The 15,376-nt window shown below is 35.8% G+C and overlaps 1 protein-coding gene across 2 annotated transcripts in view; it reads right to left on the bottom strand.

Moving 5' to 3' along the window:
* The window catches only part of Dym (dymeclin), a 345,904-nt gene that overhangs the window by 298,251 nt on the left and 32,277 nt on the right, over positions 1-15,376 (bottom strand). For both annotated transcript variants that reach the window (XM_027948972.2, XM_027948971.2), the window contains exon 2: positions 14,369-14,555. In XM_027948972.2, the coding sequence (XP_027804773.1) occupies positions 14,369-14,508 (140 nt within the window). In that variant the 5' untranslated portion in view covers positions 14,509-14,555. The remainder of the gene's footprint in view (positions 1-14,368; positions 14,556-15,376) is intronic.

The raw sequence follows: 15,376 nt of genomic DNA, 5'->3' as shown, positions 1-15,376 counted from the left end.
ATTTAAGGAGTTTGGATTTTATCCCAAATGTAATGAGTAGTCATTAAGCAAAATATCAAAAACACACACTAGGAGGATAGGAAGGGCAGCAGAATAGAATAGTCAATATGATTGATGTATGTACGTTCCATGTATGTATTATATGTCAAAATACATTCTGCTGTCATGTATGACTAAAAAAAATAAAAAATAAAAAAACACACACACACACTAGCAAAACTCAACATAACAGCAACAGCAGCAAGGAACAGTGGTTAAAAACCTGACTCTGCTGGGCGCTGTGGTGCATGCGTGTAATCCTAGCAGCTCAGGAAGCTGAAGCAGGAGGATCATAAGTTCAAAGCCAGCCTCAGCAATTTAGCAAGGCCCTAAGCAACTTAGCAAGACCCTATCTCAAAATAATAAATAAATATCTGACCCAACTGATGACCTGATGACACAGGTAGGAGAGCAAGAAGTTGTCCTCACCACCAGTTGATAGGTGTGGCTGTTGGAGGAAGGCCCTCATATCTGCTGTCCTGAACCCCTTTACCTTGGTGTTTGAAGCAGACACAATGAACCCAGCCAACCCTACTTATCCAAGACTGTGTCTAACCCCAGTAGATTTTCCAAGCAAGCTCACGTTGGGGGACAGAAGTGATGGCGTGACCAAAAGCCAGCCACAAAGCTTCAAGGGCTGCCTAAGAAGAGTTGACAGACTAGGTTCTTTTTCCCAGTGGTTTTATAAAGATAAATGTAGATAAAGAATATCATGTTTATAAAATATTAGTTTGAAAAAAATCTGACCCTGACTATAACTATCCTGAGATTTTTAGCAAAAAAAAAGAAATTTTAAAAAGATAATTAGAACAACAACAATTATAATAGTAATGCCTCTACTAGCACATATGATAGGACCTAACCATGAGTCCACAACAACATAATTAACAACTGCTGCTAAATGTCAGGCTACCACACTTGGATAAACCACTAACTGTTACTAAATCAGAACATGGGAAGTACATACTCTTTAAAAATTCTGGTTAAATTCCACCAAAATTTTATACCAAATTAAAATACTAGAAGGAATTTCAACAGCAAGAATAGGTAATGTCTCTGCAACCACTAGATTCACAGGTTGATCACTTTCAAAACGTGTCCAACAAATATACTACTTCTCAATTTAACCACTACCATCAATTAACAAAACTCAAGCTCACTACATACACACGGATTTTCAAACTGTGTGTATACAAATTGTAAAGTTGAATATTTAAGTCCCAGAGTCCATATTTCCTATTGGTATGAACTAGTCATGTTACTTAGTTTGAGTCTCAGTTTCCTCCTCTATAAAAAGAAGGAGGGAGTCCACCATCTCATACTAGTTGTGAGAAACATATGGCAATGTATGGAAAGTGCCTGACACACAGCTCAATCAAGTTTCCTAACCCTCAACAGCTACAACAACAACAAAAACCCCACAAATATTAAACTGTTAAACATGTATTCCTTGATACACTTAAAAGAAATTTACCAGCATTACACGTCTTCTCATATTAGGAGGGAAGCAGGTAAAACTTAGGCAGTTTCACATAAAAGCAGGTGATCTGCCAGGCATGGTGGTGCACTCCTACAACCCCAGAGGCTCAGGGGGCAGAGGATCATAAGTTTGAGGCTGGCCTCAGAAACTTAGGCTCTCTCAAAATAAAACATAAAAGGGCTGGGGATATGGCTCAGTGGTTAAGCACTCCAGGTTCAATCCCTGGGGTGCCTCAAAAGAAAGCAACAGTCCTGTTTCTTGATTGTGATGGTGGTTTAATGAATCTACATATATGATAAAACAGTATAATGCTATATAGAAACACACACAAATGGATGCAAGTGTAACCAACCAATGAACTCTAGGGATTGTACCAAAGTCAGTCTCCTGGTTTTGATGCTGCGTTGTAGTTGTGCAAAATGTTACAGTTGAGGGGCTGGGGATGTGGCTCAAGCAGTAGCGCGTTCGCCTAGCATGCGTGCGGCCCGGGTTCGAGCCTCAGCACCACATACAAACAAAGATGTTGTGTCCGCCGAAAACTAAAAAATAAAATATTAAAAAATCTCTCTCTCTCTGTTTTGTTTTTTAAAAAACAAAACAAAACAAAAAAACGTTACAGTTGAGCAAAAGGTGCTAGGGACCTGTATTTTTTTTTTTTTTTTTTTGCAACTTTCCATGAATCTAAGTAATTTCTAAATAAGTTTAAAAAAGTGAACCATAAAAATAAAAAACTATTCAAACATATACAAAAAGTTAAATAAATATACACTTCTTTAAAATATATACAAAAACAATTCTACATGAACAAGATTATGCTGTGCGATGGTTTTATGACTGGCTTTCACCACTGAATATGCTGTAGATTCTTTTCCTTGTCTACAAACATATGACCATTTCTAATGGCTATGTTGTCCCAACATGCAGATGTACCATTATTTATTTGTTTGTTTATCTATCTATCTACCTACCTATCCAATCTCCTTACTTGTGGACATTTAAGTTGCTAGCAATTATCTGCTATCATAAACACTGTTATGAATGTCTTTATATATGTATCTTTCTACACACATTTCTGAAATCATCCCCTTTAACATAAATTCTAGAAGTTTAATGGTTAGGTCAATGAACATTTCTGTACTAAAAAGTTTCATAAATTATATGACAGAAAGATTTAACCAATTACCCATCAACACTGCTTAACTGTGGCTTGTAAGTGCCCACATAATGCTAAATTTGTAAAACTATAAAATCAGATCTTTTGACACCAAAACTTGTGGTCTTTATACTTAGATAAACATGGATTGGCAGTAAGCAATCATAAGATTCTTTATTGCAAATATAGCCACCACCACCCCTAAAATGGCCCGTAAGGAGGAATTCATCAAGGATATGGTGTCTATCTAGTCAACTATTACCATAACACCATAAATGTAGAACAAATTCTATTCAATACCACCTAACTCTTTACTTGCATTAGATAATCAATTTTTGAATTAAATAACATGGAGGGTGTCGTATAGTTTACAAGTCCTCTGGATTTAAACTCCATGTTACAATCCCTTGGCATGAAAAAAAAGCTCTAGCCTTAACTTCAAGAATGGTCTAGCAGCAGGGCCAGCTGTAGTGGTACAAACTCCATAATCCCAGCAACTCAGGAGATGAAGCAGAAGGATTGCAAGCTCCAGAGAAGCCTCACCAATTTAGTGAGACTCTCTCTAAAAAATAAAATTTAAAAAATAGGGCTGGGAGTGTAGGTCAGATGTAGAGCATCCCTGGGTTAAATCCCTAGTATCTCAAAAAAAAGAAGTGGGAGGAGGGAAGGAAGGAGGAAGGAAGGAAAAAAGAAAAAGGGCTGGGGGTATAGCTCAAATGGAGAATCTATAGGTCTTGAATTCAATCCCCAGAACCTAAAAAAAAAAAAAAAATTTTAAAGAATAATCTAGTGAGCATGCACAAATGTTCAGTTGTGATAGAAAAATAAAAATTTAGCAAATATTGTGGATAATATTTTTTCATTATAAAGAGGGATGATCAACTATATCAGCCACTGAAGCAGAAAATACCTCCAAATGTCACTGGCCACAATTCAGGAGGTGACAGAATAGAAACAACCCTTGGTGAGTATAAAACAAGATGATAGATGACTTGTAACTACAATAAAACCATATTTTGTTCCCTAATTCACCACTTTCAGTAATTTATACTTGCCCTTGTTTTACCTTTAGGCATACCAGTCCCTTATGTGAATTTCAATAATAACAGATAATAAACTCATAGTTCAAATCTTTAAAAAAAAAAAAGAAAGAAAATGGAAATGTAAGGGTGATCTGGCTGTAATATCTGTCACCCCATTGATCACCAGGGTTGGTTTGGCTGATCTGGCTAGCTAGGCAGGTGTACCCTTTGTCCCTCACAGCTCCATGTGAGTCCCTCCTGAAGCCACATACTCAAAGAGGACGACCTTCCCTGACAGAGGACCTTTCTTCAGTCAAGGGTATACAAGTAGCTGTGTTCCCCTGCTAGAATCTCCAAACAAGCACTCAAGAAAAGCAAATAGGCAAAAAGCTATTGGGGGAAAATTATAATAGACTTCTGAACACAGATTTACTGAACAATCAAACTATAATTATGAGGTCCATAAAATAAATACTGACAATGATTAAGTCCCTTTCACTGAAAATTCTTCTGTAATTGCTTCGAACTTGACACTTTATATTAATAATTTCATTTTTCAGCCCACAACATACCTATTCTGATAAATACATAATATTTGTCAGTTTAAGAAAAGAGACTGATAAATTAACAAGTAACCATTCAGAAAAGTATCGAAGCATTTCTAAAGACTCCCTTCTGCCTTACCTTAGCAAAGAGAATTATAGACATCATTCACAAAATGAATAAGAGTCAGCCCATTCAGTGGTTAAACAGTGGAAAGATTAATGTTTTTAAAGGACCTATTTATAACAAAAAGTCAAAGGATAAAAACTGCATATAAATTTATCATTGAAATTTTTAATGCATCAAGCAGAACCAAAAAGGTGTTTATATTCATGTGATTTCACACACAATTCTGTATTCTGACATTCAACTGCCAAAATGAAACAACTGTAACTACTAAACTGTCAAAACTCAGGCAACTACCATGCTAGATAATGTTGCATTTATTTTCTCAAGAAAGCAAGAGGGGAAAAAAAGACTTTAAAAAATCAGAATCCAACCAATACAGTGAGAAAAAAATCAAGGGTGCACTTGAAGTAAAACTCGCTTGCTCCTTTATTTAATGCTTTAAAGGATGCTAGTTGTTTCTCCCCATTTAAACTTCAAAGTTTAAGGGAGTTAATTCTGGGCAAACTCAATCATTTCTAAAATAATTGTGCATAGAAAGGTATGAATGAAAGAACAAGAAAAAAATGTTCTAACTCAAAATGCAAAAACTAAACTTCTTGTGGTCCCTCAATTTGAGAAAATAAAGATGGCCAAGAAAAGTCTTAAATTATGTATTCAATTAGTAAAATGGCCTAGCACATTATTTTGGTCAACATCCAAGCAAACCAATGATGAAAGAACTAGAAAAGAATTTAGAAGACAGTTTAGTAGTTATCCCAGGTCCACCTCTGTGACAGAGCAGACTGTTTCAATTTGAAAAGTTGCAATAAAATTGTACACAAAGTGTGCCAAAGAATTTAAAAACACAAAAACAGGCACCATAGAGTCAGAGAAAAAAATAATTTTATAATCATTTAATTGTTTCTTTCAGTTAGAAACTTGTAACCCAATTCAACAAAATCTCTTTTCCTGTTTCTCAACTGGGGAAAGAGATTACAAAACTTTGAGAAAGGATCATTCAGGCAGCTCCTCTAAGCAGAGAAAAGATACATACACTCCACTGAAGACAGATAAAAAATATTGGATAGATAAACCATAAGCTTACATGTATTATTGTGAATAATGGCATTCAAACATAAGGTACCTGTGACTATGACCTATACCTTTCAAAGAGCTTCAAAACATTTTATTTATATTTATATATATATCCAGATAATTTAACATCATAGCTCTTTGTCATTACTTGAGGCTGAGACAGGGATTAGTCTATTTTCCCAAAAGAGACAGTGTCACATGATGGGCAACAGAATACATCATACATCTCTGGAGTTACATAAACCTGATTTACCAGCACTTGATGTATAATGCTGGACAACCCTCCTAGACTTTTCCTATGCATGGGATAATGATAAATATAAGAACTAAACAAAGAGACAGATGCATGTAAGGCAATGAGCCCAGCACCTGGCACATGGAAAGTGCTTGATAAATAACTAGTAAATTAACAATGATGATCATGTTAGCAAAGCCTCTTAGCACATGTACATTTCTTTTATTACAAGAAAAATCTAAAAGAAAAATCCAAGTGGTTATCAAAATTTAATAATGCTATCATGTACAATCACAAGACTGAGATCCAAATTAGAATAAGTTATATTCCATGTATGTATAACATGTCAAAATACACTCTACTATCATGTATATCTAAAAAGAACCTATAAGCAATTTAAAAAAAAAAAAAAGAATTTAACAGGCCTGGCACGGTGGCACACACTTGTAATCCCTGAGGTTTGAGAGGCTAAGACAGAAGGATCTCAAGTTCAGAGCCAAGGCAACTCAGCGAGGCCCTGAGCAACTCAGCGAGGCCCTGAGCAACTCAGCGAGACCCTGTCTCTAAATAAAATATAAAATGGGCTGGAGATGTGGCTCAGTGGTTAAGCACCCCTGGGTTCAATCCCTGGTACCAAAATAAATAAATAAAAGAATTTAACAACCCTAAAGAAAAATGGAAGCCCTTGTTAAAAGAGTGTGACAAAGTGAAGTTTAAAAAACATTATATGATACAGTATACACACACAATGTATATTATGGCACATGCTAGAATATGGCTGAAACTTGAAAACATTATGCTAAGTAAACTAAAGCAATTCTGAAAAGGTGAATATTGTATGAGTCCACTTACATAAGGTGTCTAGAGTAGACAAATTCATATAGACAGAAAGTAGCCTAGAGGTTATCATGAACTGAAAGGAGCAAGGATTAGGAAGTTAGTACTGTTTAATCAGTACAGCATTTCTGTTTCAGATGATGAAAAGGTCTGAAAATGGAGAGTGAGGTTAGTTGTACAACATGCACTTAACACTAAATTACATATTTTAAAATGTTTTTAAAAGGTAAATTTTATGTTATGCATATTTTAAACACAATAAAAAATTCTGAGGGCTAGGGTTGTGACTCAGTGGTAGAGCACTTGCCTACCATGTGCGAGGTGCTGGGTTTGATTCTCAACACCACATAAAAAAAAATAAATAAATTAAATAAAGGTATTGTGTCCAACCACAACTAAAATCTTTCCACTTTATAGGACAATTGGTAAATCATAGCAGACTAGACTCAATTCCCAAATACCAACATTAAAAGATATTCATCTCTGGAATACTAGACAACATAAAAAAATCTTTAACATGGCTAAAATCCCTGGGGTATTTGTTTCCTTGCTCACCCTTCTACCACACTGATCTTTTATTCTAACATACACAACTTACTCCTGCTTCAGATTCTTTATGCTCATTCTTCCCTCTACCTAGAATATTCTTCCCTGGAATATGCATGGCTCACTCCCTGATGCCACAGGTGTCTGTTCACATGCTGTTTCTGAAGAAACCTCCTGCTGGTATTTGCTCCCATTACATCCCTTTCCATGGCCTGGCTCTATTTAATGTTTCTTTATTATACTTAGCATTTCCAAGAATGACCATATATACTTGTTTATTTATTATTAATCTACTCCACTAACATATAAACTGCATAAGGACAAGGGACTTTATCTCTCATATTTTCAACCCTTAAAAACAATGCCTGTTAAATGTGTCTAATAACTATTTTTTAAGTAATCAAAGAAGATTCATTTAGTAAAAAGGAAATAAATACATTATTTCAAAAAATTATGTAATATGGTATAATACAAGTTTTGAAAAAAGAAAAAACAGTTATAAATACACATCCATATACAGGATATGTGTATTTCTATAAAAGTAAGAAGAATACATACCAAAATAACAACTGTGATGATCTTTATGTGATGGAAAAACATACTATTTTTCCTTCTGTTTCTGTGTTTACTGACTTCTCTTCAATGACAGATTATCTAAGTGGTTAGAAAATATTATTTTACTGGAATATCTACTATAAAGAATCTACCTACTTATATAACTAGGGATTATGACAAAGACTTGGTTACAAGGAAATTCATTGTATTTTTCTGTATAATCAAGTGCAATAAGAAACAATGGAATGATTGACATTAATTAAATAACTCATGGATATTCATAAAGTAGACTACAACCAATTAAAATTATGTTGTAGGAAATGTGAGTTAAAGAAACAATGCGTAGAATATGATGAACATTCAAAAATGAGAACTAAAAAGATATGCAACCAAAATGTTAACAATAGTTGTTCCTGATTATTATTTTTACCATTTTTGCCTTCCTTGTGTCTTTTTGTTTAAAAGTATCAAAAAATGAACATACACCACAATGGTATTCAGAAAAATGAGTTTTACATGACTGTGCCAAATGCTGTCTTTTTGCCTTATATGAGCACCATCTAGTGTTCAATACATGTAATACAATTTCCATAATGCAATGAATGTTTGAGAACAGTAGCATTTATTTTAAAAATACATTTAAACACAAAGACAAATATTACTATACTCAGTGTCTGGCCTAATTTTTAAAACATATGAACAACTAGTTCAAGAGTCATATGACTTTAAATCATCAAAATAAAGAGATCATGAGAAAACTGATTAAATTTCTGCTGTTTATATTCAGTCCTCAAACATTTTTAAAACTCTCAAGACAGAGCCCTTGTTCTCCTTTTAAACTAATAGATATTTACTCCTTGAAAGAAAAGGAAAGTCAGACATTTCATGTGCATCATGGTGTTTAAAGTGGCAGGGATTATTTTTTTTCCATTTCACAGAAGCAGCAACAGCCTCGATGAGATTAAGTAGCTTGCCTGAGTTCACAGAGCTGGTAAGTGGTAGAACTGAGCTGCAAGACAAGGTCAGTCTGGCTCCAAAATCTATGTTCCCTTAATACGCTTCACTGTCTCCATTCTTCACATCTCACCCCAAATCACTGCACTTTTGAGGTGCTTCACCACTGAGATACTGTCTCATTAAGTTGTTTAGGGTCTCACTAAGTTGCTGAGGCTTGAACTCAACAATCCTCCTGCTTCAGCCTCCTGAGTCACTGAGATTTCAGACATGCACCACTGCACCCAGCTTCACTGCACCTTTTGACAAAATAATTCCACTTAAAATTACACAAGCTATTGCCATATTGCTTAGCTCTGCTCTCAGATCTAGAACTTCAAGCTCATTAAGTATTAATGTTTAAATAAATATCAATTTAAACCAAAAGAACTCTTAAAATATATTGTTCTATATAATGTTGTTAGGTGGAAACGTCAGTCTTTATAGGGATGTAAGATTTTCCATTTCCTATATAACAGCAGAAAGTTAGACCTTCATCATATCATGGGTACATTACTTTAGATGCCTCAGATTTGGTTTCCCTGTCCTAGTTATTATTTCCTGCTCTTTCCAACCTATCATACATCCTACTTAAGAAGTAAGCTCTCTAAAACAATGCTTTCACCAAATCCACCCAACAAGAGCTCACAATGGACTGTACTTCTAATTCTCGGCTTTCTAACAGGTATGTCAAAAATAGTTAACAGGTAGATAGATTTTTATTTCTCAGGACAGCCTTCTGTGGTCAGAACTCCCATCCTTGAGAGCCTCTAGGCCTTTCTAGATCTGAGCAGCCTGGCCAGTTGCTTGAAACACCAGGAAAAATGTTAGGAAGCATTCTGAATGCTCCCTAAAATCTTCCCAATCTATTAACACTTCTCATGCCCTCCCAAAACTGAGTGAGTTTATAGAAGTCATCTGGTCACATTTACTTCACAGTATAAGGAATCATTTCTACCTATTATATTTAAAGTTACTCACTGCATTATGTGTAATGACAAAACACTAAAAGCTATCCAAGTGACAAAAGTAAATGGCAAGGTTTGGTAGCGTATGCCTGTAATCCCAGCAGCTCTGGAGGCTGAGGCAGGAGGATTCCAAGTTCAAAGTCAGCCTCAGCAACTTAGTGAGGCCCGAAGCAACCCAGCAAGACTCTGTCTTTAAATAAAATATAAAAAAGGGCTGGGGGATGTGGCTCAGTGGTTAAGCACTGCTAGGTTCAATCCCCAGTACCAAAAAAAAAAAAAAAAAGTTAAATTAATTTTGGTATACTCAGCAATTATGTACTATACCTCCATCAAGAAAAATGAAGAAGCAAACAGCAAACATACACAAGATTCTCTAAGATATATTCAATACAAAAAAAACACAAAGTGAAGAAGCATGTATAATATGCACGCTATTTTTGTCTAAAAAGAAGGTAATATATGTGCATATTTGTATGCATATGTTATATCTTTACATTCAAGCAACCTGATAACATTGACTGCCTTTGGGGAAGAAAATCAGGCATGCAGGGGGATAAAGAATAACCTCAGTATCCTCTGGGTTTTGAACCACAAAAAGGGGGGGGGGGGGCAGAATCTTTTTCAAGCAAAAATAAATAAAATTCTAATTTTAAAATTCCATCTACAGACACCATAGTTCCTCATCTCTCACACCACTGCCAAAGCTGGGAGGGCTCTAGCACTCAAAGCAAGCCCTGTGATCAACATTTTCCTTTGGCAGGCCAGTATCCCACTGGGCCATACCTGCAGACTGAGCTATGTCCTGCCTCAATGACTTTGGCCACATACTTTTCAAATGCATCTGAACTCTCTTGTTCTTGCTGGCTGTCTCTAAATCATCCACCCCTTCAGGGTTTTATGCACACCCCAATGCCTCCAAAATACCTTTCAGAATCCTGTAATCATGACCATCTCACCAAGGACCACATACCAATTAACTCTGTACTTTAGAACATGTATATCTGATCTCACGTGTCAACTGTTTTTTTAGAGAAACAAAAACTTTGTAGTCAAGAAGTAATAACTTCTAACTATGCACATGCCTATAATCCCAACTACTCAGGAGGCTGAGACAGTTGGATTGAAAGTTGAAGGCCAGCCTGTGCAACTTAATGAGACTCTGAATTAAGACAGATTTTTTAAAAAGAGTTGGGACTTAGCCAGGCACTTGCCTGGCATGCAGGAGAACCCCTGGGTTCAATCACCAGTACCATTAAAAAAAAAAAAAAAAAAAAGTAATAATTTCTGCTGAAAGATAGAGTGGCCACCATAAGGTGAAACAACTAAAATATCAAATCAAATAAAAACTTGATCCTGTCTTTCTGATAAAAATCCTTCAATGGTATCCACCAAAATTAAAACAAAGTTGAAATGCCTTAGTATTCTTTATAAGAACCCTCAAATCTTCCAAACCATCTCCCCTCACTAGTCCTCTTCACTTGTGAAAACATGGCATGTTCTTCCCTACCACTAGGCTTCCCTCCTTCATGCTGTTCCCTCTATCTGGATCAGTCTTCTGCCCCCAGCCCCCATTCCTCTGACTCTGGTCATCTTTGGCTGCCTTCAGAAAGGAATACTGAGGTAGCAGAGGGATAGGAACAGGAAGGAGATTTTTCATTAAATACCCTTTGGTATGTTCTGAGACTCAAACTATGGGAATAAATTACCTTTGAAAACATAAGTGGAATAAATAAATGTGTACCACTTCTTCCAGGAAAGCTGTGACCCAACCTGCTCATTCCAGCGTGGCTGAGGAGATACTCCTGCCATGTGCATGCTTCCCTGTACTTCCATAACGGCCCTGATCACACCTCACCACAGCCAACTGTTGACTTACAATTAAGATTATAAGCCCTTTGAGAACAAGTGTCTTCTATTTAGCTCAACATTATAGCTTGAAAAACAAACAAATAACAGATGGATCAATACACACTGAAAGATCACCTGGGTCCTTCAGTTTTCAATGACAAGCAGGACACCCATGAGTGCATTCACACAAACCATACCTTCACATGGGAATATTCAGATGTCTACAAACCGAACAAACAATAAGCACAGATTTGTTTTGCATTGCTGCTACTATTATGGAATTTAGAAACATAAAAATCAGTCATGTAAATTGCTTAAAAATATTTTATTAAGAAAAATAATTAGCATATTATATAAACTTTACTTGAATTATTCTTGATTTCAGGACTTTGCTTCACAAGTAATATTAGTAATGTGAAAAATTTTAAACTATTAAGGAATCTAAGTAGGATTTTGCAACCAGGCCTGGAAGTTTTAACAAAATCAGTTTCCTCTGATGCTAAAAAGGTTAACAGCAAAGAACAATTAGATTAGTCCTGAAGGCCTTATCAGTGTTTCTAAAACTTGACAGATATTAATTTGTGGGTGCAAAACCAGGCTGTACTTGAAGATAGCATATATGGATACAAGGAATTCGAGGAGTAACCAAATCTCAGAAATATTGGATTCGTAGTCTTTGCCTGCAGAGACTCATCTTAACCCTGAATGATTCATAACAAGGTAATCCTAGCCCCTAACTGTCAAGGGGGCACCTGCTACCTCAAAGCCTATTCAATCTCAAGGTTTGGTTCTGTTGTTTTAGTTACCAAGGATTGAACCCAGGTGTGCTTATCCACTGAGCCACATCCCCAGAGCCTTTTTTTTTTTTTTTTAAATTTTGAGACAGGGTCTTGCTGAATTACTCATGGAGATACTTGTACAACTCTGTGACTATGTTAAAAACAATGAATTACACACTTGAAATAGTGGGTGGATCACATCTCAAAAAAGTTTTAGTTTTCTATTGCTGCTATAAAAGTTGCCACAAATAAAGTCGTGTAAAATATGCAAATTTATTATCTTATAGCTCATAAGTTTGAAACAAGTCTCAGTGAGCTAAGATTAGGATGTCAGGCTCTAAGACAAAATCATTTTTCTTGAGCCCTTCAGCTCCTTGAGGCTGCTCACCTTTCTAGGCTCATGACCCCATTCCTCTAACTTCAAAACCAACCAGGGCAGGCTAAGTCCTCCTCTAGTCACACCACATGACTCTGACTTGTTCTTATTCCCCTGCTCCCTCTTTCACTTTCAAGAATCCTTGTGATCACACTAAAAATCACCTGGATAATCCAAATAATCTCCCTAATTAAGATCATCTGATTAGCAATTCCATTTGCTACCCTAATTCCTCTTTGCCACCCTAATTCCTCTTTGCCACATTAACATAACATTCACAGATCATGGGAACTAGGACATGGATATCTGGGGGCAGGGAACTATTCAGCCTCTTACCAGAAGGCTATTAAAAATATATATATATTTTTAAATGTACTTATTGAGAGGCTGAGGATATAGTTCAGCTGGTAGAATGCTTGCCTCACATGCACAAGGCCCTAGGTTCAATCCCAAGCACTGCCAAAAAAAAAAAAAAAAAAAAATCTACTCATTGAATATATGGAAATGCAATATTCTAGTTACCCTACATTACATGTCAATTTTTATAATAAAGGGTTAAAGTTAACTACTGTTTTTCATCTACCAAATTTTCATTGATCCAATGTAAAAATTGCATTAAATTGACAAAGATGTGGAGAAACAGGCTCTTATTCACATTGCTCATAGGAGCATAAACTGGTAAAACTTCCAAGAAGCACAGTGTGGCATAACTCCCAAAATTAGAAAGCAGCCACAGGGCACACACCTATAATAATCCCAGTGACTTGAGAGGCTGAGACAAAAAGTTGAAGGCCAGCATGGGCAACTTAATGAGACCCTCAGCAACTTAGTGAGATCCTGTCTCAAAATAAAAAATAAAAAAGGACTAGGGAGGTAGCTCAGTGGTAAAGTGTTCCTGGATTAAATTCCCAGGATGAAGGAATAAAAAAATTATAGAAGCATACATACACTTTGACCCCACAATTTTACTTCAAGGAATTTATTCTAAAGACAGATTCCTATGCATGAGAAATGATATATTCAACATCATCTATTAAAACAAAAGACTGGAAACAGTCTAAATGTTCATCAAATAGAAAATTGATTAAATATATTCTCCAGTTAGTTTGTAGCCATTAAAAAGAAAAAGGTGCAGCTCAGTGGCAGAGCACTTGCCTAGCATGTGTGAGGCACTGGGTTCAATCCTCAGCACCTCATAAAAATAAAAAATGGCATGATGTCCATCTATAGCTACAAAAGAAAATTAAAAGAAAAAGGCAGTTTTGTGTATTCTTACATATAAAATACATATTTTACTTAACTTTTGGGGAAAAGCAAGGAACAGAATAAGAATAGCATGTATATATGCTATCCTTTGTATTTAAACAACATGGGATATATGCTTAAATAACCTTGTTCTGGGGCTGGGGTTGTGGCTCAGTGGTAGAGCGCTTGCTTAGCATGTACAAGGCGCTGGGTTTGATCCTCAGCACCATAAAAATGTAAAATAAAGATATTGTGTCCATCTAAAACTAAAAAATAAATATTTTTAAAAAATAACCTTGTACTATCTCTAAAAGAAACTACTAGTAGCAATTATTTCTGGAGAAAGGAGGTAGTGAAGTAAAAAAGGAGAGAAAAACGTATTTCCTACTGTTCATACCTTTTGGATTTTCTATTAGTATATATATGACAGAGAGAGAGACAGACACAGATCAAACAAACACTAAAACATACTTTCAAAAAGTAGCATATCACACAGGTTAGTGTGGCCTTCTATATGAATTTTTCAATTTCCAGGCAATCTCTTACCTGCTAGTTGGTGCAGGGAAAGAAAAGGAGAGAAGCTGATTCCAGAATGGGTCATTCTCAGAGACAGATTCTGTGCCTGATAACTTTTTTAAGTACTCATTTTTAGGAAGATCACTGATCCTGCTGCTGTTTGATCCCATCTTCTAAAGTGGTAAGATAATTTACACCTGCATTTCCACAGTACAACCTAGAAAAAATGGAGAAAAAATTCAAACTTGTTCAAAATAGTCATCATAACTTTTCCCACCTTTAATTACATATAAAAAAACTATAAACTTACTAAAGGAAATTACATCTTTCCTTATTTGTAAGTATATTAGACATCAGATACAAAGTTACAAGGGGAAAGACTTAGCCAACACAAACATAAGAATCCAAATCTATACTTGCACCTCAGATATTAGGATGGGACTACCTCTGCTCAAGAAAATGTCTCAAAGCAAATTTATACCTATGGTAACTTATTAACAAACATTCCGAAAATGAGGCTTATTTACAATTGAAACAATGGTGGTAAAGAAATACAGAGACTAGCCACTGGTGGTGCACACCTGTAATGCCAACTGCTCAGGGATCAAGCAGGAAGATCTCAAGTTTTAGGCCAGTCTGGGCAACATAGAGAGACCCTGTCTCAAAAAAGGGGGCTGGGAGGTAGAGGCAATTATAGAGACTACAAGGCATGAATGTGCAAGGAGGAGAAAGTAGTTCAAGTAATTACCATGTTCTACTGACACGAATTGTGGGGCTGACCTGAATTACCTGCTTCTCCTGAAAGAGCTCCCAATTCTAAAGGAATCACATATAATTCTCTCTCGTTCTGCTAAGTATACATACAGTATTTGTTGACATATTCCTTCACTAAACTTTGAATTTTTTTTTTGATGATAGCTCTTAATTCATCTTTCTATCCCCATTAACTAGACAAACATGTAATAGGCATTCCCTAAACAATATGTTGAAAAGAATAAGTGACTGAATAATTATACACAAGGCTCTACAGTATTTGTT

This window comes from Marmota flaviventris, chromosome 16 (genome assembly GCF_047511675.1).
Source record: "Marmota flaviventris isolate mMarFla1 chromosome 16, mMarFla1.hap1, whole genome shotgun sequence".
NCBI classification, from domain to species: domain Eukaryota; kingdom Metazoa; phylum Chordata; class Mammalia; order Rodentia; family Sciuridae; genus Marmota; species Marmota flaviventris.
Note: the sequence above shows the minus strand (reverse complement) of the source record. Positions and strands in the feature narration are given on the sequence as shown.